Here is a 25193-nt window from a genome sequence, read left to right on the forward strand (position 1 = left end):
GAGAAAAACAAAAGATGATGGGGAGAGCTCTCCAGCACACAGCCTGTGGTTGACAGCCTTAGCTCCGTTCCTGTGGGCTGTGTGAAAAGGGGAGGGGGTGTCCCTTTCCTCCAAACAGCTCTTAGAGCTCTTCTCACTGAGCTCTGCAGAGTGTAACTTTAGTGCCCCTTTTTTTTCTGACAGTTTAGAAAAGCTTTATAGATTCTGGACTTTGAATGGATGAAGAGAAGACTGCAGAAAAAAAGCACATCTTATGTAGGAGGATTTGTTTAATCTCTGTGTACCACCTGAAGCCAGACACTTTACTGGGTATATGCAAGGGTTTACAACCACTTTAAGGAGAGGGAACAAAGGCTTAACCCCTGTGGGGTATATGTCTCATTTGACATTCTGTAATTTAAGAGGTCCAATAATACAGGTGAGCGCACACCCAAAAATACATAATTGGTGGAAGCGTTGCACCGTGTAGCACATATAGTTGTGAGGAGATTACACTAAAGATGAAAATAAAGATATATGGGACTGACTGAATAATATACATGTTTTAAGTGACTTTTGAACCACATGGATTGCACTTTATCAGCAGTCCTTTCCCCTCCCTCAATGTGTCTGTGGGAGGAAAGGAGAGCTGTTAACTGGCAAGCCTGTCAGCACATGGTTTACACAGATTATCAGAGCAGCCCCATTAGTGCCAATCAGTACTGTCTATCAGTGCAGCCTCATCAGTGAAGAACAATTATTTATTTGCAAACCGTTATAACCGAAACTAAAATATATGGGCCAGATTCACAGAAAAAGTACGCCGGAGTATCTGCTGATACTCCGGCGTACTTTCAAATTTGACGCGTCGTATCTTTATTTTGAATTCTCAAACAAAGATACAACGGCATTTGGCTAAGATCCTACAGGCGTACGGCTTCGTACGCCTTCGGATCTTAGGATGCAATACTTTGTCGCCCGCTGGGTGGAGTTTGCGACGTTTTCCGCGTCGGGTATGCTAATTAGCTGTTTAAGGCGATCTACGAAGGTACGCGCGGTCGTTGCATTCTCTTACGTCGTCGCTAGTCGGCTTTTCCCGTCGTAAAGTTGCGACTGCTATTTAGGTGGTGTAAAATTAGACAGGCCATGTTAAAGTATGGCCGTCGTTCCCGCGTCGAATTAAATTTTTTTTTTTTTTGCGCAAGACGTCCGTGAATAGGAAAGGATGTAGCGCACGTCGCCGTTCAAAAAATTACGTCGGTGCGACGTCATTTCGCGCAAAGCACGGCGGGAAATTTCAAAACGGAGCATGCGCAGTACGTTCGGCGCGGGAACGTGCCTAATTTAAATGATACACGCCCCATTTGAATTAGGCGGGCTTGCTGCCGCAAGTTTACAGGCAAGAGCTTTGTGAATCAAGCACTTGCGCTGAAAACTTGCGGCGGTGTAACGTAAATGACATACGTTACGCCGCCGCAAATGTATGTGAATCTGGCCCTATGTTTTTTTCAGACTTTCACATTTTTTTTTCATTCAAAAATAAAAAAAACACTGCAGAATAAATACCATCAAAAGAAAGCTCTATTTGTGTGGAAAAAAAAATTGAAAATGTAATTTGGGTACAGTATTTCATGGCCACGCAATTGTCATTCAAATGCGACAGTGCTGAAAGTAGAAAATTGGCCTGGGCAGGAAGGGGGTAAAAGTGCCCAGTATTGAAGTGGTTAAGGGTAAATCAAGGCAGCTTTGAATAATAATATATAACATTTTGCCTGAACAAATACGTTTAGGTTTATTGGCTTTGCTGGCTTTTATTTGCTTTACAGAGTCTCTCTATGCTGAAGAGCGAGGTATGACTGCAGACGGCCATATTTTATTTACAGCAAGGAAGCCCACTAATTAAAAACTCATTGGTCTTTGCAGCTGTAAACTTTATTAATTACTGTGAGGAAGTTGTTGATTAAAAAGCCTCACACATTGATCTTTGGCTGGAAACAGTATGCAGAAAAGTAATTCCAGATCATCTTAACTACATAAAGAGGATCCAGTATAGAGGGAAAAAAAAGGATGGTGTCCCCTCTAAGGTCTCATGCACACTGGTGTCAAAATACATGCGTCCAGATTCCTTTGGAGATTTCTGTACCCTCCTGGAAGTCTGCAATGCTTTTCTATGGCTAAATACCCATCTAAATGTTTCTAGGTGCCTTCAGTCTAGCTGCATTAACAAACAAAAAAATGGGTGCGTGTATGAACCATTTAGCCTTTTTTTACGGTATAAAGTTTGCTTAACCACTTCAGCCCAGAGCCTCATTTTGAGATTTGGTGTTTACAAATTAAAAAAGTTTTTTTGCTAGAAAATTACATAGAACCCCCAAACATTATACATTTGTTTCTCTAAAACTCTAGAGAACATAATGGCAGTCATTGCAATACTTTGTCACACCGTATTTGCGCAGCGGTCTTGCAAGCGCACTTAAAAAAAAAAAAGCAGTAAAACTAGCCCAATTATTTTTTATATTGTGAAAGATAATGTTACACCGAGTAAATTGCTACCCAACATGTCACACTTCAAAATTTCGCCCACTCGTGGAATGGTGACAAACTTTTACCCTTAAAAGTTTTTGAGTTACAGAGGAGGTCTAGGGCTAGAATTATTGCTCTTGCTCCAACGATCGCGGTGATATCTCACATACGTGGCTTGAACACTGTTTACATATGGGTGCGCTGCTCATGTATGCGTTCACTTCAGCACACAAGCTCGACAGGGAAGGGTGCATTTAAAATGTTTTTTTTTGTTTTTTTTACACTGTTCTTTTAAAAAAATAATAATTGTGTCAATTTTATTCCTATTACAAGGAATGTAAACATCCCTTGTAACAGAAAAAAAAAAGAATGACTGGACCTCTTAAATATGAGATCTGGGGTCAAAAAGACCTCAGAACTCATATTTACACAAAAATGCAATAATAAAAAAAAGTATTGTTTGAAAAAAATCAAAACACAAAAAATCTCTTTAAGAGCTATGGGCAGAAGTGACATACATGGGGTTAAAGTAGCTAGCTGCTGCCATAACAATGTTATCCCTCTTCAAAATACAGACGTATAACAGCGGGTGGTCCGTAAGTGGTTAAACTTACCAGATCAGTTGCTTATATGCTAAATTTGGGAGGCCCATGTGCATGACACCAATATGGGTAACCCTTAGTGGGGGTCCAACATCTTCAGTTGGGTTAATGATGTATTTATGTTTTTAAATAGATAATTACCGTATTTATCGGCGTATAACACGCACCCTAACTTTAAGAGGGAGGTTTCAGGAAAAAAGCTTTCCATGGCCCCCTGCATATAACACGCAGGCACAGTTTACCCTCTATTTTTAGGGTAAAAAAGTGAGTGTTATATGCCAATAAATACAGTATATGTTAATTAAGCTTGTAAAATAAAAGCCTTAAGCCTTTTTGTCCTGTCTGCACCCTTAATGTCTGTAATGTCTCTTGTTTCTTTAACTGACTGGTTACATAAAATATTAGATGATAAAACTATGTACGGTAAGTTAAAGTTTTAGGTAGTATTTCCTATTGTAACCTGGGGGAACTAATTATTAGCTCTATTGGTAGATTTTCAGGCAATTTACAGTAGTCAAGAACTATATTTGAGGGCAAGTTTATTAGAAAAGGCAAAAACAAACAGCAAATTTTACATGCAATTTTATGTCCCTAGAGCACCTGACGGGTGCCCCCTGAATGTTGGGCCTCTGTATGTGGCCAGGCTGTGTAAAAGTCTCACATTATGTGGTAACACTATAGTCAGGAGTAGCAGAATGTATTTCAGGGAGTAATTTATGGTATGCACATGCTATGTGTTAGAAATATAAATGGACAAGTTTGTGTTTACATTTTCTTTCTACATTTTCCAAAAACTTGTGGAAAAAAATGTCAAGTTCAAAAGACTCATAATGCCTCATAGAATATACGTTGGGGTGTTTGTGTTCCAAAATTGAGTAATTTTGTGGGCATTTTCATTGCACTGGTGCTCCAAGGCCTTCAAAAGTGTGATAGGTTGTCAAGAAATTATGCGTGTCATTTATGCTCTCTCTATGTGGCAAGGCTGTGTAAAAGTCTCACACATGGGGTATTGCCATATTTAGGAGTAGCAGCAGAATGTATGGCATTTTGGGTTGTAGTTGCATGTATGCCTATACAGTGTGTGAGAAATAACCTGCTAATATGACAATTTTGTGAAAAAAATAAATCTTAATTTTGTAAAGAATTGTGGGAAAAAAATGACAACTTCCATAACCTCACCATGCCTCTTAACACCTTGGACTGTATAATTTCCAAACAGGGTCATGTGGGGGGTATTTGTAATTTCCTGGCTTGTTAGGGTCTCAAGAAATGATAGGTCGTCAGTACATCCGGTGTGATCAATTTTCAATGATTGCCACCATAGCTTGTAGACTCTATAAACTTTCACAAAGACCAAATAATATATACTTATTTGAGCTATTTTTACCAACGATATGTAGCAGTATAACTTTTGGAAAAAATGTATGAAGAAACATTACTAATTTGCAAAATTTTAGAACGGAAACAAATAAAATTTCATTTTTTTTATTTATTTTTTTACATTTTTGTTTCTTTTTTCAATTATAGTGCAAAAAAAAAAAAACGGCTGTGATTAAACACCACCAAATAAAAGCTCTATTTGTGTGGGGGGGGGGGGAAGTACAAAACATATTATATGGGTACAGTGTTGCATGACTGAGTAATTGTCATTCAAAATGTAAAATTTAAATAAGCAGCTTGTTTAGAGTCAGTACCGCCTTTAGTCTATGCTAGAGCTTCACGAATAATCATTAAGAATCTAAATCGATTCTACTCCTCCCCATCTTAAAACAGCATTTCCCGATTCTATGTAACAAATCCAGAAAGTTCTCTGCTCACTTCTAACTGCTGACAAAAAATAAATAAAAATTCAGGCAGCCTGTCAAGTTTATCTCAACATGGCCGATGGAACTATTAAAGTAACATTTAGTTCTTAGATCAAAGGAATGAATTTCTGTCTGTAGAGGTCAGTTTAACCACTTGAAGACTAAACCTTTGTCTGACACTTGTTGCTTACAAGTTAAATCAATATGTTTTGCTAGAAAATTACTTAGAACCCCCAAATTATATATATATATATATATATATATATATATATATATATATATATATATATTAGAGACCCTAGAAAATAAAATGGCAGTTGTTGCATACGTTTATGCCAGACTGTATTTGCATAGCGGTCTTTAAAATGCATTTTTTTTGTATAATGGGAAAAATGTTACGCATCAAGAATTTTGAGCGAATTGTGATCTTTATTCTAAGAAAAAAATGTTGATTCTCATTTTAGCCAGAATCGCACAGCTCTAGTCTATGTCCATCGTCACTGTTTAGCACAAGCTGGTGGGTTACCATTAGTATCTAGTGCCCACAAACACATGAAGTAGGGAGTCTTCCAATCTAGACATTCCTCTCCCCAGGCTGCTAAACAAGCTGACACAAATTACATTTCTTATGACAGGACATGTCAGCACCCCATTTAGTCTACAGTGTCATACAGGAGACAGCATTCCAGACTTAAAAATTATACTGTGTCATAACCTGTTCTTGGCTTGTACACAAGATTTTCAAAATTCTTAAAAAAAAAAAATTTGATTTTGCGTTCTAAAGATTTTAGTGATGAAGACGTTAGATAAAGGAGTTACAATTAGGAAGTAAACCCTCTTAAAAAAATCTGAAAAAAAAACCCTGCAAGAAAAAGGCATAATGAGCTAGTGCCGCCACCAACGTCATGATCACCATTAGTAACGGCACGCTCAGTGCGCCTGCGCCCCGATGTCTACGGCGCATGCTTCATAGACATCGCTGCATGTCTTTTGAAAATATCTCCTAAACCGTGTAGGTGTGTAAGCGTTTACAACCACTTTAAGAGCAGAGTGTACCTTCTCAGCTCCACATATATACTTCCCTCTATCTACAGCCTTTTTCAATGTTGTTTACAACAGTATTTCTCAACCTTTTTTCAGTCAAGACAACCTTTCAAATTATTCACAATCTCGAGGCACCCCATTCTAAAATGTAAAAAACAAAAGTTATAGTTTTACATAATGAAGCAACATCTGCACAAGTAGTTCACCCAACATTAGAGGTTATTTATTCTTCCAACGCAAACACACCTTTGAACACTGGTACGGACTAGTATTCCAAGGTTTCTCTTCTCCGTCATTTTATCTCTCCCTCACAGCTAATGTGATCCCAGTGCTGATGGAGAAGGGTAGGGGAGAGGCAAGCAAAGATGCTGTGCAGGCGCCAGACTACCTCCCTATTTACCAATGACACCACTGATTGTTAGGATGGCAGCAGCTAGAGGGTTGTAATGGCGCACAATAAAAACATGTGGCTTTGTGTAACTAAAAGGCAGGTTTGATCCACTCACTTATACACATTTTTTTGGGCAATTTTTAGACATTTTGCCAAGGCATTCCTGAAGAAATCTGAAAACACCATGATTGAAAAAAGCTGGTTTAGAATATGTGGCTGAAATTTTCCTTGCCACTGACAGCACCTGCACAGTAGCTTCCCATTGACCCAAGTGACCAACTTCTGAGCATTCTCCAGCCCAGGGAAAATACGCTATATAGGTCTATGAAGGCACGCTGTGCAGGTGTGGCCAAGGAACAAGAAATATTTCACTAGCAGGCTGTAAACATTATGGAGGCAGCAGCTGTCAGATTGAGCACTGGTAGCTGGGCAGGTGGGATATTTTTTATCTGGGGGTAGCAGGCAGGCAGTAGTGTACCTTTAATGTGCACGTTTCTCTTTGTCATTTACACAGTATACCATTTAAGATTAACAAAGCATACCTAGGTTGTTATAAATCCACATATATTACATAGAGGATAGATAGATGCATACAATTCCTGGCAGGAACTGCCAACAGATCAACTCAACAAAATGACTGAATGCTGACAGCCAACACTCATGTTTTCTTTTTTTTCCCCAAGACTCTAAATTCGTTCATTGGTCCCCTAGCAACAATAAGAAGGAAAGCCAAGTTCTTCCAGTAAAACACAGATATTATATCCACTATCCCCTAACCACGAACTGTAGCATGAATTCATAAGTGACAAGAACACAGAGACCAGTAACACTGACATTATATCCAAGATCCCTTAACCACAAATTGTAGCATAAAATTCATAAATAACAATAACACAGAGACCAGCAACTCTGCATATAATGTGGCCCTTGTTACTTTAAAGCATTGGGTGGTTAGGGTATATTCATCCCTTTTACACTGAAGTGCATTTTTTTCTTTTTTTGGCAAGCAAAAAGCACTGCAACAGAAAATGCTGCACAATGAAATTAAATACTGATAGAGAAGGGTGGGACAATCAGTGTTCAGCTCCGTCAGAATAGCACAAATTCACAAACCTCATGTAATAAATAAAGCAATTTTGAGAGAAGTGGTGCAGCCAATTTACTAAGAAACTGATACTTATGCATGAATGAATGCTGGCAGACTGAATAACATGCTGGATTTTAAAATCAATTACAGTCTTCAGTGTCAAAATATCCCCAGCATAATGTTCCAATGCACCAAATTGCTACTGCAATTACGAAGACAGAAAACAGCAAGGGTGAGTCCTAGAATATTGTAGGAAGACACCATGAAGAGCGCTGCTTTAGCCAAGAGAAGAGCATTGCCCGCCAACAGAAATACTAACTTATAATTAGCATGGTGAAGCTTCCAGAGTATAGGTGTCCGAATCAAAAACAACTGGGATGCATTTAAACAGGTGAAAATGGGAAACCAACTTTGGGCAAAAAGGTTCTTTTAATTTAAGGTTTAATTTTAATGTAATAAAATAATTTCTTGAGATTAGCTTCCTTTATTTTAACATTTTATAAAGCTTCAACATAAATTACAGTACAAAGATTTTTATCAGCGCACATGTGGTAAGATGCCACTTGGATGTGTAATAGCTAGTTAGTAAACAGGGAAGTGTTATCCTAACCCCCATGCTCGAGGCTGGAGTTCAAGAGTGCTCCTCTAAATCAATCATTGTGGGGACAGTGCATCTGCACTGCAAAAGACATGATCAGACCTTTTTAGTATGAACAACCAGTTTCTTAAGCTGCTCTATAAATGCATATTATATTGTCTTAATCTAATTAATTCACTTTTGCATGTATTTTACTATTCTCAAGCGTGCCTGTGAAGCAGCCTTTGATTAGTTCTCCAACACACACTGAATACCTAACGTATCCCAATGCTGCTGACATAAACCGAGTTTCAGAAATTATGCATTAGCTACCTGAGCCTATGTGCTCTCATGGGGTTATCAAAATGGCTACTGACTGCTTTTCCATCTGTACAAATTAATGAGTGGATTTTAAATCCCTCTTATCGGGATATCTATTTAGATGCAGGCAGATGGTGTAAAATTGTAATAGTGGGAAATATCTATAACACTTTTATTTACATAGTTATATAGTAGACAATTAAAACAAGACTCAAGCTTATGCATCTATGAAAATTATACTGTAACAAAATGCACTGCTATCACAGACCCAATATATGAATAAAGATATTAAAATTAGAAAAAGAACTGCGCTAAGACAAATTATTTAAATCAGAAAAAAACACACAGGCAGCAGCACTGGTGGGATAAACACAAATGTACATAAAGAAAGAAAGAACTGTGCCAAAATAGAAGTTAATTTAAACCAATCCTCAAGGAAAATGTATTAAAAATAACTGCTGAAAATATGGCAATCCCAAGGGTGAGTAATGGTGCCAGTATAACATAAAAAACAGAGTCACCGTATACTCATATGCTATATGACAAGCTCCGTAGCAATATGGATCTCTCCTCCATGTGTTCAAGCCAAACACATGGATGAGAGATCCATATTGCTACGGAGCTTGTCATATAGCATACGAGTATACGGTTTACCGGAGGTGAGTCCAGGGTGTCCACATTGGGACACCATCCTATACAGTACACAAAGCTAAAGGCCGCGGCTAGGTCATAGCCGACTGTGCGTTTTGGCTTATTTTTGGTAAGCAGCCATTTATCTATGGTGGTGGGCACTTCGGTTTGCCAAGCACTGTGGTGTTACCCGATTGGACTTCTTTGGACTTGTACAATCTATAGTCCTTTGTGAGAGTTTTTTATGTTATACTGGCACCATTACTCACCCTTGGGATTGCCATATTTTCATCAGTTATTTTTAATATATTTCCTTTTTGAGGATTGATTTAAAATTAACTTCTATTTTGGTGCAGTTCTTTATTTATGAATAAAGATATATTATCCAAAACTTTTTTTTTTTGTTTCGTATAGAGTAGGGAAGGGTTAAAATCTCAGTCAAGTTCTTGTTTTGCAGTCCGACTATTGTTGGGGAACTCTCTGCACTGTCGGTCTCAGAGGAATTCATGTGTCCCTATTAGAAAGTTTTCCCTTCCATCATAAATTCAACCCATTAATTCTGGAAATCCCCTCACTTTCTGTTTTGAGGACAATGGTCTCTAGTACAAATATAGTGGTGAATCTCTCCAATGCTCTCTCACACAGCAATAAAAACTTGAGAGAAAGTCTAACCCGAACCCTTCCCTACTATATCCAAAACTGAAAAAACACAGTTTCTATATGTTATTCGTAATTGCACATGGGAGTAGCCATATGTATTCTCTTGTTTTCCATACTGTATAATATATTGGTGTCCTTTTATGAAAGTGTGGTAAAATACCACTATTCAGTTCTCAGGCATTCTCAGGGGAGATCGCTCTCCTCTGAGTGCCTGTTTATGAAGCTTTGTAGATCGGTTCTCATGTTGAGATGAGGAGTGATCTACAAACGGCTGAAAACTCCTGAGAACTGCTTCTCTCACTGTAATATCGCATGATGTAGCGGGATTACAGTATGAGGAAGTGAAAAATAAAAAAAAGTTGAACACGAATCAGCACACATTATACACCACATATTAATAAAATAATAAAGTTACATTCCCACCAAACAATATACATTAACCTAATTATTAACCACTTAAGGACCCTCCACTGTATATATACGTCCTCTTTTTAAACATGGATATCTCAGTAACGGCAGCAGCTGCTGCCACAACTGAGATATCCATGTTTTCAGCGGGCGGCCGTGTAAACGTTAACGGCGGTCTCCGCGGCGGATTCGCCGCGAGATCGCCGTTATCGGTGGCGGGAGAGGGCCCCCCCCCCTCCCGCCGCTTTTCCGCGCCCTCCGCCGCTTACCGGAGCCGTCGGTAGCGGCGGAGGAGATCCGATGCTGCCGCCTGGAGAGTGAGGACTTGAGTGAGGGCAAGATGGCCCCCACCCGTCCTCATAGCTCTGCTGGGCGGAAGTGACGTCAAAACGTCAGTCCCGCCCAGCCTCTTAAAGAGACAATTTTTTTTCTGTCATTTTTTTAAATGACAAATTTTCCTTTTTTTTTTTTTTTTTTGCATTTAAGCCTAAATATGAGATCTGAGGTCTTTTTGACCCCAGATCTCATATTTAAGAGGACCTGTCATGCTTTTTTCTATTACAAGGGATGTTTACATTCCTTGTAATAGGAATAAAAGTGATCATTTTTTTTTTTTATATTTTAGTGTAAAAAATAATAAAATCAATAAAATTAAATAAGAAAACAAAAAAATTTTTTTTTTAAAGCGCCCCGTCCTGACGAGCTCGCGCGCAGAAGCGAACGCATACGCGAGTAGCGCCCGCATATGAAAACGGTATTCAAATCACACAAGTGAGGTATCGCCGCGATCGTTAGAGCGAGAGCAATAATTATAGCCCTAGAGCTACTCTGTAGCTCAAAAAATGCAACTTATAGAATTTTTTAAACGTCGCCTATCTAGATTTTTAAGGGTAAAAGTTTGACGCCATGCCACGAGCGGGCGCAATTTTAAAGCGTGACATGTTGGGTATCATTTTACTCGGCGTAACATTATCTTTCACAATATATAAAAAAATTGGGCCAAATTTATTGTTGTCTTATTTTTTAATTAAAAAAAGTGAATTTTTTCCCAAAAAAGTGCGCTTGTAAGACTGCTGCGCAAATACGGTGTGACAAAAAGTATTGCGATGACCGCCATTTTATTCTCTAGGGCAGGGGTCTCAAACTCAAATTACCTGAGGGCCACAAGACAAGTTTTCATATGCCATGGGGGGCCGCATGCAAACTTTCAAACTTCAAAAACAACAGTACTGATGTCAGCGAACACATTATTAACCCCCAGCACTGGTGTCAGCGAGCGCATTATTACCACCAGCACTGGTGTAAGTCAGGGTTTGACAAATTTGCTTGGAATCTAGGAGCCAGCTAAAAAAGTTAGGAGCCAGAAAACGCACCCCGTCCCGACGAGCTTGCGCGCAGAAGCGAACACATACGTGAGCAGCGCCCGCATATGTAAACGGTGTTCAAACCACACATGTGAGGTATCGCCGCGATTGGTAGAGTGAGAGCAATAATTCTAGCTCCTCTGTAACTTAAAACATGCAACATGTAGATTTTTTTAAACGTCGCCTATGAAGATTTTAAAGGGTAAAAAAGTTTGTCGGCATTCCACAAGCGGACACAATTTTGAAGTGTGACATGTTGGGTATGAATTTACTCGGCGTAACATTATCTTTCATAATATAAAAAAAAATGGGGATAACTTTACTGTTGTCTTATTTTTTAATTAAAAAAAGTGTAATTTTTTCCCAAAAAAGTGCGCTTGTAAGACCGCTGCGCAAATACGGCGTAACAGAAAGTATTGCAATGATCGCTATTTTATTCTCTAGGGTGGTAGGATAAAAAATATATATAATGTTTGGGGGTTATAATTAGAGGGAAGAATATGGCAGTGAAAATAGTGTAAAATGACATTAGAATTGCTGTTTAACTTGTAATGCTTAACTTGTAATACCAACGGCCACCACCAGATGGCGCCAGCTCACATCTGGTGGTAATAACTTGTAATACCAACGGCTCACCACCAGATGGCACCAGCTAAAAAAAAAAAAAAAAAAAAAAAAATTTTTTTTTTTTTTTTTTTTTGCTCCCTTCACTTCCACCCTGCCTGAGGGCCATTTATAACTGGTCCGCGGGCCGCAAATGGCCCGCGGGCCGGTACTTTGAGACCACTGCTCTAGGGTGTTAGAAAAAAAAATATATAATGTTTGGGGGTTTTAAGTAATTTTCTAGCAGAAAAAACTGTTTTAGTCTTGCAAACACCAAATCTGAAAAACACCTGAGGTCTTTAAGTGGTTAAAAAAACATTGTTTTTATCAATATGTAAAGCTCATACATGTGCCTATTTAAATGTGAATGGTGTATAGTAAATTAATGGAATCCCACATATGTAATGCAGCTATACACCATTCAAATAAATAAAAAAAAAAACATTTATAATCATTATTTTATTTTTTTTATAAAGTATACAAATATAAACCCTGTATAACTGTAATAGAACAGTCCATGGTTAAAACCATATTTTAGGGTTTACAATTTTTGTTTACTAATAAATAAAAAATTATTTAACCGGTTGCCGACCGCCGCATGTATATGTACGTCCACAGAATGGCACATACAGGCATATTGGCGTACATGTACGTCCCCGCCTTTCCGCGGGTCGGAGGTCCGATCGGGACCCCCCGTAACATGCGGCGGTCGGAAACCCACGGGGAGCGATCCGGGATGAGGGCGCGGCTATTCGTTTCTAGCCGCCCCCTCGCGATCGCTCCCCGGAGCTGAAGAACGGGGAGAGCCGTATGTAAACACGGCTTCCACGTGCTTCACTGTGGCGGCTGCATCGATCGAGTCATCCCTTTTATAGGGAGACTCGATCGATGACGTCAGACCTACAGCCACACCCCTCTACAGTTGTAAACACACAGTGGGTGAAGCCTAACTCCTTCAGCGCCCCCTGTGGTTAACTCCCAAACTGCAACTGTCATTTTCACAATAAAGAATGCAATTTAAATGCATTTTTTGCTGTGAAAATGACAATGGTCCCAAAAATGTGTCAAAATTGTCCGAAGTGTCCGCCATAATGTCGCAGTCACGGAAAAAAACGCTGATCGCCGCCATTAGTAGTAAAAAAAAAAAATTAATAAAAATGCATTAAAAATATCCCCTATTTTGTAAACGCTATAAATTTTGCGCAAACCAATCGATAAACGCATATTGCAATTTTTTTACCAAAAATATGTAGAAGAATATGTATCAGCCTAAACTGAGGAAAAAAAAATTATTCATATATGTTTTTGGGGGATATTTATTACAGCAAAAAGTAAAAAATATTGCATTTTTTTCAAAATTGTCGCTCTATTTTTGTTTATAGCGCAAAAAATAAAAACCGCAGAGGTGATCAAATACCACCAAAAGAAAGCTCTATTTGTGGGGAAAAAAGGATGCCAATTTTGTTTGGGAGCCACGTCGCAATTGTCTGTTAAAGCGATGCAGTGCCGAATCGCAAAACCTGGCTTGGGCATTTAGCTGCCTAAAGGTCCGGGGCTTAACCGGATAAAAATGACTTTAATAATAGCATTTTAATGCAGGTAGAAATATATATATATATATATATATATATATATATATGTGTAAAATATATATATATATATATATGTGTGTGTGTGTGTGTGTGTGTGTGTGTGTGTGTGTGTGTGTGTGTGTGTGTGTGTGTGTGTGTGTGTGTGTGTGTGTGTGTGTGTGTGTGTGTATATATATATATATATATATATATATATATATATATATATATATATATATATATATATATATATATATATATATATATATATATATACACACACACACACATATACACACGGTATATATATATATATATATATATATATATATATATATATATATATATATATATATATATATATATATATATATATATATATATACACACACACATATACACACTGTATATATAGATATACATCTATATATATCTATAGATATACATAGAAATAAACACACACACCCATATATATGCTATATGATGATGTATACATACACATATATATATATATATATATATATATATATATATATATATATATATATAATAAATTCCTAACCTGCTCATTTTGGGGTGTGTAATAGTGGGGAAGATGTGTTCTGACTGTATGGCTGCTCGTGTGTGAAGCATGGAAGTCAAACACCAATGAGGGAGGGAAATATGAATGACTATATCACTGTACACCTCATGTACACCTCATGGCACAGTTTTCCAATTAGTCCCCAATGAATATGGTGAGAAGTGGAGAACTGCAGATTGAATGAACAAGCTTTCATTCACATGGGTTTTCTATAATTGAATGTACGTGTGAAGGAAGTGTTTCTCAGCCTCAGTGAAAGTATTTTGAGTTTTTTATTGGAAAAGGAGAACAAAAACCAGACAGTTCAGAAGGTGATTTGGAAACACAGCAATTTATATGCCTTTTCTCTCGTAGGTGTGGCAACAGTTACCTCCAACATGGGAATGTTTTTGTGTTCTAAAGTAAATGCAAAGCCTAAAAACTATTAAAAAAAAAATCCTATATAATGTCAAGCAACATGTCCATCTCACATTGAGATCCTGGGATCAATATTGGACCATGAATACCTACGTAATGGCAATTTCTTATTGGCTTTCTATAATTCAAAATAAACATACTAAATGAAACTGGTAATGTGTTTCATGTCATACCTTTGACAACCTGAACAAGTTAAGCAATTAGCAGCTTTATTGAGTGTTTATTAAAAATGCCTTTACCTTGCCAGTTTATAAGTATTGAACTTACAGTTTAAACTGCAAAACCATGAATTGAAAGATGTGCCTTTAAAGTTATACAACACATATGTTGCCACTGGCCTTCAGAGCTGTTAATCCATGTGTGTGTGTGTGTGTGTGTGGTGGGTTACTGGGGTTGTTATATTATATATAGTCCAGTTCTACCTTAGAAATAGTGAACAACCAACAAATATCTACTGCAGAAGGACTACATTTTAGAAGCCTCAAAACATTTGATCGTACATAAGAAAAGTCAATATGTAACAACCTTATGGATGTACAACTATATACTCATACCAACATGGTGCAATAAACCTTGATCTAAATAATGAAAAAACTTTAACATTAATTTGTGGCATTTTTGCTTAAAAAAAATTACTTACTGATGTTTAGCTTGTATTGATTTCAAGTTGCATAAATCCTCATGAAGCATTTAGGATGGTGTTGGTTTTCATATGGAATCATTTAAGTAATGAATGAATGGTGACCCAATACTTTGCACAAGTAAGGCTAAGTGCTCATTCAGGATAATCTATGACACATTACGGAAATAGTTTTCTTCTCATCAGGAATACACTGCTACACATCTTGTACTACAATTGTACACCATAAACATACATCTTGTGGTATTAAAAACTGATTTTTGGGTGCCAAGAATAAAGGCTTTATGTTGAGAGCCAGCTTGGGAGTAAATAGCAACCATGACACTTAACCACTTCAGCCCCGGACCATTCGGCTACCAAATGACCGGGCTACTTTTTGCAATTCGGCACTACGTCGCTTTAACTGACAATTGTGCAGTCGTGTGACGTGGCTCCCAAACAAAATTTACGTCATTTTTTTCCCACAAATAGAGCTTTCTTTTGGTGGTATTTTTTATTTTTTGCAGTATAAACAAAAATAGAGCGACAATTTTGAAAAAAAAAAACAATATTTTGTACCTTTGTTATAATAAATATCCCATATTTTTTTTTATTAAAAAGCTATTTTTTTCTCCGTTTAGGCTGATACGTATACTTCTACATATTTTTGGTAAAAAAATAATCACCATAAGCGTATATTGATTGGTTTGCGCAAAAGTTATAATGTCTACAAAATAGGGGTAGTTTTATGGCATTTTTATTATTTTTTTTTTTTACTTGTTATGGCGGCGATCTGCGATTTTTATCGTGACTGCGACATTATGGCGGACACATCGGACACTTTTGGCACTATTCACATTTATACAGCGATCAGTGCTATAAAAATGCGCTGATTACTGTGTAAATATGACTGGCAGTGAAGGGGTTAACAAGAAGGGGGCTCTGAAAGGGTTAAGAGTGTCCTAGGGAGTGATTCTAACTGTTAGGGGGCATGGCTTACTATGACTCGTCACTGATCACTGCTCCCGATGAGAGGGAACAGACGATCAGTGCTGTCACTAGGTAGAGTAGGGAGATGTCTTGTTTACACTGGCGGACATAGAGTCTGTGGGTCCCGCGGGCACGGTCACAGAGACAGCGGCGCGCGCTAGGGGGCAGGTTTAAAGAAATGTTTATATACGCCGTTTTGCCTGCCCATGCCATTCTGCCTATTTATATCTCATGAGGCAATCGGCATCAGTTAAAACACATCTGACTATATTTATGAATTGAACTAAACTTTACTTATCATGTTAGAGCAAAACATGTATATGGATTGGCACCAAATGCATTATAGAATACAATTTGTAATTCTAGTAATACAGGCTTGACTGAGAATGGGTAGTCCACAAACACATAACACCTTTTAAAAATTCATGTAATTCCCTGAAAATGGTCTGCTCTGCATGCTGAAGTGGTGGTGGGATTCTAAAGTCCAATTCGCATCCATATCGCATAGCAGGAGATTGTTACCGGCTCTCTATGGAGGCGGTTTACCTGTCTCCAGGGTGGCTGCAAAACGCACTGCACAGAAACGCTGTGTGTCTTTGCCTCTGTTTCAGTGCTGAATTCAGGCAAAGATTCTGCCCTGATTCGTCCCTGAAACAGAGAACAGGGCATTGCTGTTAGATCCACGGCCGGTTTAGGTGTGAACCGAGTCTTAAGGAAACATGTTTAGAGAGAGAGAGAGAGAGATGGGGTTGCCACTGCTAACCACCTATGATGATAAATCTTAGGCTCCCATACATTCAAAGTTACTGACCCAAAATCAGGTCAGAGGTTCTGGCTTCACTTGTTGCATGGTTTGACCCAACAACCAGGCATTTAGCATTTTTGGACACAGACCAGCATTGCTAGCAATTTTTCTCACATGGTGTGCAGCAAAATTTAGCCAAAAAGGATGTAGGCAGTAAAGCAGTTGCAAAACTGTAGTGTTGTCACCTGTGAAAGGAACTATGGATGGATCACAAGAAAATATATATTTTACTAAAATCTTTTGCCAAGTAAAACACCCTTTTAAAAATGTGCCTCAGTGGCATATGCATACCTTACCGAGTATATAATTGCCGAAGGCCACAACTTTCTCACCTGGGCATTTTACTTTATAAAACAGTCTCTTTAAATGGACATTGGAAAATACAGCAGGTTATACTTACAAGTTATACAGCATGTCAGCCATATTGCTGCGATAGTACAAGGCATTCCTATAAGCTTTTTCTGCTTCAGAAATCTCGCCTTGGTTCTTCAATACATTCCCAAGGTTTCCCCAGGCTGTCAAAGAAAAAAAAAACATTTGAATGAATACTTCTATGTAGGTCTCTAAAAAAAAAAGCATAATGCACAATACACCTGTAAATTTTTGATATCAAATGACCTAGCAATCCAAAACAAAAAAAAAAGGTTCACTTTTTGAACAATCTCCTAATATTGCCTTTTTTTGAAAGACGTATCATTTTAACCTCCGCACTAGCATGCAAGAATAAAGCCCATTCAATTCTGACAATGTTACACTCATTACTATCTGGCACAGACAGTTGGTGCTGTAAGCTTTCATTCTAGACTGTGTTCTGTAAAAGTCTCCTACTGTCAAGCAATAATGCTATGCTACAAAGATCAACTAATAATGACAAATGTGCCTGCACAAGTAATTACTTTAGCACAGGAAGTGTCTGCTGAATAATGAAGACCTTTCTTGAAATCAGAAGGCACAAAAATGTACAGCAAATAGAATAGCCATTCTCTGCAGGGCAATGCAGCTGAGGTGTAGCCACATGACTAGTCAGAAATGGATCTTAGCTAAAACAATAACAAGGTGAACACCTTAAGCTGGAGCTGTAGAATGAAAATACATGCTAAAACATAAAGATCTTTAAAGCGGAGGTTCACCCAAATAACATCTATATCAGACCAACTTCTTTATACTTCTAACATGTACAGTCCCACATTTATTTTTATTTTTTACGCTGTACATACCGTATAATCTATACTTGCAATCTGGCTTCCGGGTACTTCTCCCTGTGGGAGTAGGCGTTTATATGCCGAGGAGGAATGTCCTCTGGGAGGTCGCCCAGATGATTGACGTCCTTTCAGAAAAAGTTCCCCGCGGATAAAGCCCCACCCCCCTTATTGCGTAGGCGTGTCACGGCGTTTCCGAAAGAAGCCAAACATGAAGAAGCTCTATACGGCTGCCTGCGCAGTCAGCTCTACACGGCTCCTAGTCGGTGCGCAGGCGCCGTATAGAGCCGACTCGCAGCTCTGCATGTTCGACTTCTTTCGGAAACGCTGCGACTCGTGACAAGCCTACGCAATACGGGGGGCGGGGCCTTATCCACCGGGGGGAACTTTTTCTGAAAGGACGTCAATCATCTGGGTGACCTCCCAGAGGACATTCCTCCTCAGCATAGAAACGCCTACATAGAAGTACCCGGAAGCCAGATTGCAAGTATAGATTATACGGTATGTACAGTGTAAAAAATAAAAAAAAATGCGGACTGTACATGTTAGAAGTATAAAGAAGTTGGTCTGATATAGATGTTATTTGGGTGAACCTCCGCTTTAAATGTGTCATAAAATAGCAGCCAATGCATTGTGGTGCACTGCAATACAGGTGTGTTGGGGTACCATTAAGAATGGAAGGCACAGTAGTGCATCAAGACATCAAGACATGTTTTACAACAGAGCTATAAGGTACACCTTCTGTAGACGTCTACCAGCCTACCTATTCTACAGTAAATAAAGGCAGCAAGAGGGGAAAAGAGCATTTCTGGATCATGTTTAGATATGGCGTCTTCTGTACACAATGGAGCTTCAACTTGCATGTTTGGATTGCATGTGGAAGTGTGTTCACAAACAGGGATTTTAGGAAGTATTCCTGAGCCCATGCAATGATGTCCATCACAGAATCATGCCTGTTTTAATGCAGTGCCATCTGAGGTTGCGAACATCACCGGCATTCAATATTGTGTTTCAGTTTTGTTCGTTGCGTACAGAGTTTTTTCTAAATTCTCTGAATCTATTGATATTATGTACTGTATATGATCATATATTTAAAGCCTTTGCAATTGTATGTCCAGGAACATTATTCTCAAATTGTTTGACAATTTTTAGATGCAACCTTTCACAAAGTGGGGAGCCTCTGCCCATCTTTACTTCCGAGACACTCTGGCTCTCGAAGATGCTCTATGTTTTTTCATTGGAAATTTGCAGTAATACAAAAGAGGATAGACAATGTCCAGAACAAGAGTTGTGAACAAAGAACACTGACCAATAGTATGTGACATTACAGTTCACCCAGCAAACAGTGGTTATCTAGAGGTATCTGTCCCCTATACCCCCAGCACCCGGTCAGGGAACTTGCTGCAAAGGGGGTATCTGGGCCGGGCCACCCCAAAAAAATTAAATAAAAAGGAAAAACAAACAAAAAGTGCTTTCAGAAAAAACATCTGAGATATGGTCAGGGAATCAGGCACTTGTATAACAGAGATCTGGACCAACAATGCTAAGATCTATAGAAAAAGTAACCCTGTGTGCCCGGGTTGGAGAGAACTCTCACTCCCATTCTGGGTCAAATGATCAGTTTTGTAGAAACCAAAACAAAACAAAACAGAAAAACAGTAGAACCCCAGCCGAGGAACATCATAATGAATGCCTGTGGGGATTCGTGCCTGTACCAAGAACAGGTACAGTTCAAAAATTAGAAAAGAGAAAATAGAGAAAGAAAACAGGTGAGAGAAGGATAGGAGAGGAGGAAGTACACGGAAGGCTATTGAACAAGGGGAGCGCGGGTCAGACAATGGGTAGATGGGTGCCTTGCGAACAGTAAGATGCTCTTTTTATACTCAATCATGTTACTGACCAGTTACAAATTAAAGGGGGTGTAAAGGTAAAAAAAAAATCCCCTAAATAGCTTCCTTTACCTTAGTGCAGTCCTCCTTCACTTACCTCATCCTTCCATTTTGCTTTTAAATATCCTTGTTTCTTCTGAGAAATCCTCACTTCCTGTTCCTCTGTCTGTAACTCCACACAGTAATGCAAGGCTTTCTCCCTGGTGTGGAGTGTTGTGTTTGCCCCCTCCCTTGAGGGGGGAGGGGGCGAGCAGGAGAGTCAGGACGCCCACTAACACACAGCTCATTTCTCTAACTGCAAAGTAGAGAGCGTCCTGACTCTCCTGCTCGCCCCCTCAAGGCGAGCACGACACTCCACACCAGGAAGAAATCCTTGCATTACTGTGTGTAGTTACAGACAGAAGAACAGGAAGTGAGGATTTCTCAGAAGAAATAAGGACATTTAAAAGCAAAATCGAAAGATGAGGTAAGGGAAGTAGGACTGCACTAAGGTGAAGAAAGCTATTTAGGGGGAAAAAATGTTTACCTTTACAACCCCTTTAACCTAATTTAATTAGTTGTAAAATGTTTTTCCAGCTCTTCCTCGTTAGTACCACTTACTTTGCCAGCTTTTTTTTGCCCTGTCCAAACATTTTTGTGACGTGTTGCTGCCATCAATTCCAAAATTGCCTTATTTTTTCTTAAAATTGTACATTTTCTCAGTTAAAACATTCGGTGTGTTTTCTACTTTCCATTGTGAACAAAAAATTAGATTTGCAAATCCTTGTATTCTGTTCTACGTAGATTTTTAACAGCATCCTAACTTTTTTGGAATTTGGGTTGTAGTTTCAGCAACTATTTTTCTCTATAAACATAGGGCCAGATTCTCGTATACTGGCGTAAAACTATGCGGGCGTAACGTATCTCGTTTACGCTACGCGGCCGCAAGTTTTACGGGCAAGTGCTTGATTCACAAAGCACTTGCCTGTAAAGTTGCGGGGGCGTAGCGTAAATCCTCCGGCGCAAGCCCGCCTAATTCAAATGATCCAGGTAGGGGGCGTGGATCATTTAAATTAGGCGCACTCCCGCGCGGATCGTACTGCGCATGCCCCGTCCCTAAAATTTCCCGACGTGCATTGCGCTAAATGACGTCGCAAGGACGTCATTGGTTTCGACGTTAACGTAAATGGCGCCCAGCGCCATTCACGGACGACTTACGCAAACGACGTACATTTTTAAATTTCGACGCGGGAACGACGGCCATACTTAACATTGGTTGCCCCTCATATAGCAGGGGCAACTTTACGTGTCGCAAATGCTACGGAAACGTCGTAAATTCAATGTGTTGACCGCGCGTACGTTCGGGAATCTCGCGTAAATAGCCAATTTGCATAGACGGGGAAAACGACGTCGGCGACACCTAGCGGCGGGAAAAGAAATTTAATCTAAGATCTGACAGCGTAAGAGCCTTACGCCTGTCAGATCTAAAGGATATCTATGCAAAACTGATTCTAAGAATCAGTCGCATAGATACGCCGGGCCAGATAAGGACTTACGACGGCACAAATGGCGTTGCGCCGGCGTAAGCCTTTTGAGAATCTGGCCCAGAATGCCTAACCCCCAGGAGTAAATAAGATCACATAGGGGGCCTGATTTACCAAGCCTTTACTCCATGACTCATGGAGTAAAAGCAGGAGTAGCAGCCGTTTGGCCATTTACTAAAGAAATACGCTGCTAGTGCAGTGTATTTCCCTAGTTACTAATGTGCTCCGTGCGCCCAGGAGAGGGTGCATTGTGCACCAGTACAGACCTGGCGCACGGCACATTAAACTGTAAATTGCGGGGGTTTGGGCGGGAGTTTATTAGGGGGGGAGGTGGGGGGATGCAGGGGAAGTGAAGTGACATGTGTTTTAAAGTGTTTGGCGGGCCGAATTGAAAGGGAAAGTGTTTTTTGAAAACAGATCCCCGTACGCTTGCACAGTGCGCCTGAACCTCGGGAGGTTCATTTGCATACTGGGCATGCGCAGAGAGAAAAGTCAGGGATTCCCGTGCGCCTTGTCAGTACGCCGTGAAAATCTTGGTAAATACCAAGCGGCGTACCCGTGATTGCGCTGCGTGACGCGGCGCACGGGAATCTCCGAGCTGTTTTCAGCCCTGAAGGGGAACTCGGCGCCAAATTTCAAACTTGAAATCGGCGCGGGTCCCCCTTCAGGGCTACATTAGGCTCTTAGGCTTGGTCCGGAACGTGAGGGGTTAAACCCGCGCCGATTCGGCGCGGGGGTCCCCCCCAGATCCAAACCAAGCCCTCATCCCAAGCATGCAGTCTGGCCCGGACAGGAATGGGGGAGGGGACGAGCGAGCGGCCCCCCCCACCCCTCCTGAGCCGTACCAGACCGCATGCCCTCAACATGGGGGAGTGTGTGCTGTGGGGGAGGGGGGCACTGCCCCCCCACCCCACAGCACTCTTGCCCCCATGTCGATAGGGACAAGAGCCTCTTCCCGACAACCCTTGCCATTGGTTGTCGGGGTATGCGGGCGGGGCTAATCGGAATCTGCGAGCTCCCTTTAATAAGGGGGCCCCCAGATGCCGGCCCCCCACCCTATGTGAATGAGTATGGGGTACATCGTACCTCTACCCATTCACATGGGGGAAATGTAAAGTAAAATAAAACACCACACAGAATAAAATATTTTATTAATCTGCTCCGGAGCCCCCCCTTTCTTCTTTAGCTCTCTTAGAAGGGGGGGTTTCTTCTCTCCCGATCTTCCGCCGGGACCCTGGGCTTCGGTGATTTCTGCCGGGGGAGGGCGCCATCCCTCGGTCCTCTCCGGAGCCTTCCGCCGGATGCCCCCACCCCATTTAAGCTCTTTTTCATTAGGGAGGGGCATCCGGACTTCGGGGTCTTCTGCCGGGGGATGGCGCCTATCCCCCGGTCTTTCCGGTGCCTTCCGCCAGGGTTCCGGTCTTCCTGGTCTTCTGCCGGGGGTGCGCCAACTCCCAGGTCTTTTCTCTTCTGTCTTCTCTGCTCCCTCTTCTGCCTGGCTCCCCCGCGGAGCCAGGGCTTTCTTCCGTCTTCTTTCTTCTCTCTTCCTTCTTCTGCCCGTCTCCTCCGGGAGCCCAGGGCTTGTCTCCGCTGTCTTCTTGCTTCTCTTCCATTGGATGTTGACACGACGAGGTCCGGCGCTGGAATGCCGTCTGAGCAGTGGGCATGGACTTATATAGGGCAATGCCACCATGTGACCTCAACCCATGTGACATCACATTCCCATCATGCCCAGGGAATGTGATGTCACATGGGTTGAGGTCACATGGTGGCATTACCCTATATAAGTCCATGCCCGCCGCTGACACGGCATGTCAGCGCGGAACCTCGTCGTGTCAACATCGAATGGAAGAGAAGGAAGAAGACAGCGGAGACAAGCCCTGGGCTCCCGGAGGAGACAGGCAGAAGAAGGAAGAGAGAAGAAAGAAGACGGAAGAAAGCCCTGGCTCCGCGGGGGAGCCAGGCAGAAGAGGGAGCAGAGAAGACAGAAGAGAAAAGACCTGGGAGTTGGCGCACCCCCGGCAGAAGACCAGGAAGACCGGAACCCTGGCGGAAGGCACCGGAAAGACCGGGGGATAGGCGCCATCCCCCGGCAGAAGACCCCGAAGTCCGGATGCCCCTCCCTAATGAAAAAGAGCTTAAATGGGGTGGGGGCATCCGGCGGAAGGCTCCGGAGAGGACCGAGGGATGGCGCCCTCCCCCGGCAGAAATCACCGAAGCCCAGGGTCCCGGCGGAAGATCGGGAGAGAAGAAACCCCCCCTTCTAAGAGAGCTAAAGAAGAAAGGGGGGGCTCCGGAGCAGATTAATAAAATATTTTATTCTGTGTGGTGTTTTTTTTACTTTACATTTCCCCCATGTGAATGGGTAGAGGTACGATGTACCCCATACTCATTCACATAGGGTGGGGGGCCGGAATCTGGGGACCCCTTTATTAAAGGGGTCTCTCAGATTCTGATAAGCTCTCCGCCCGCATACCCCGACAACCAACGGCCAGGGTTGTCGGGAAGAGGCTCTTGTCCCTATCGACATGGGGGCAAGAGTGCTTTGGGGTGGGGGGGCAGAGCCCCCCTCCCCCACAGCACACACTCCCCCATGTTGAGGGCATGTGGTCTGGTATGTCTCAGGAGGGAGGGGGGCGCTCGCTCGTCCCCACCCCCATTCCTGTCTGACCAGACTGCGTGCCTGGGATAAGTGCTTGGTTTGGATCTTGGGGGTGACCCCCACGCTATTTTTTTTTGCGCGGGTTTAACCCCTTATGTTCCAGACCAAGCCTAAGAGCCTGGTATGCACCTGGAGGGAACCCACCTTATTTTTTTTTTCGGGGGTCTGGAGTTCCCCTTCATGAACAGCGATCTGTCATTTACACATGTCAGTCCCCCCCCCCTACAGTTAGAACACACCCAGGGAACATATTTAACCCCTCCCTCGCACCTAGTGTTAACCCCTTCCCTGCCAGTGGCATTTTTTGAGTAAGCAATGCATTTTTTACAGCACTGATCGCTAGAAAAATGCCAATGGTTCCAAAAAAGTGTTCGATGTGTCCGCCATAATGTCGCAGTACCGATAAAAATCGCTGATCGCCCCAATAACTAGTTAAAACAACAAAAAAAAAAAATTTGTAGACGCTATAACTTTTGCTAAAACCAAACACTAAACGCTATTTGCGATTTTTTGGAACCAAAAAGATGTAGAATACGTATCGGCCTAAACTGAGGGGTTTTTTAGTTTTTTCAATATATATTTTTGGGGATATTTATTATAGCAAAAAGTAAAACTAATTTTTACATATGTGGGCGGGACTTACGCAAGTCCCGCCCACATATATAAACATCGTTCAAACCACACATGTGAGGTATTGACGCGTGCGTTAGAGCGAGAGCAATACTTTTACCACTAGACCTTCTTTGTAACTATAAACTGGTAACCTGGAAAAAAAAGAAAAAAGGTTGCCTATGGGGATATTCACGGAATTCATTTTGGCCCCATTGCAGGAGTGTTTCCAATAGTAAAGCGTGACATGTAAGGTATCTATTTACTCAGTGTAACATCATCTTTCACATTATCCCCAAAAATTGGGCTCACTTTTGTGTTTTGTTAATTTT

General features: G+C 41.0%; 1 protein-coding gene across 1 annotated transcript in view; it reads right to left on the reverse strand.

The window, feature by feature from the left end:
• TMTC2 (transmembrane O-mannosyltransferase targeting cadherins 2) overlaps nt 1-25193 on the reverse strand; it is a 357678-nt gene that overhangs the window by 127988 nt on the left and 204497 nt on the right. The window contains exon 4 of the mRNA XM_040344182.1: nt 17380-17494. Coding sequence (XP_040200116.1) covers nt 17380-17494 — 115 coding nt within the window. The remainder of the gene's footprint in view (nt 1-17379; nt 17495-25193) is intronic.

The sequence above is a fragment of the Rana temporaria genome, chromosome 3 (assembly GCF_905171775.1).
Source record: "Rana temporaria chromosome 3, aRanTem1.1, whole genome shotgun sequence".
Taxonomy (NCBI): Eukaryota; Metazoa; Chordata; class Amphibia; order Anura; family Ranidae; genus Rana; species Rana temporaria.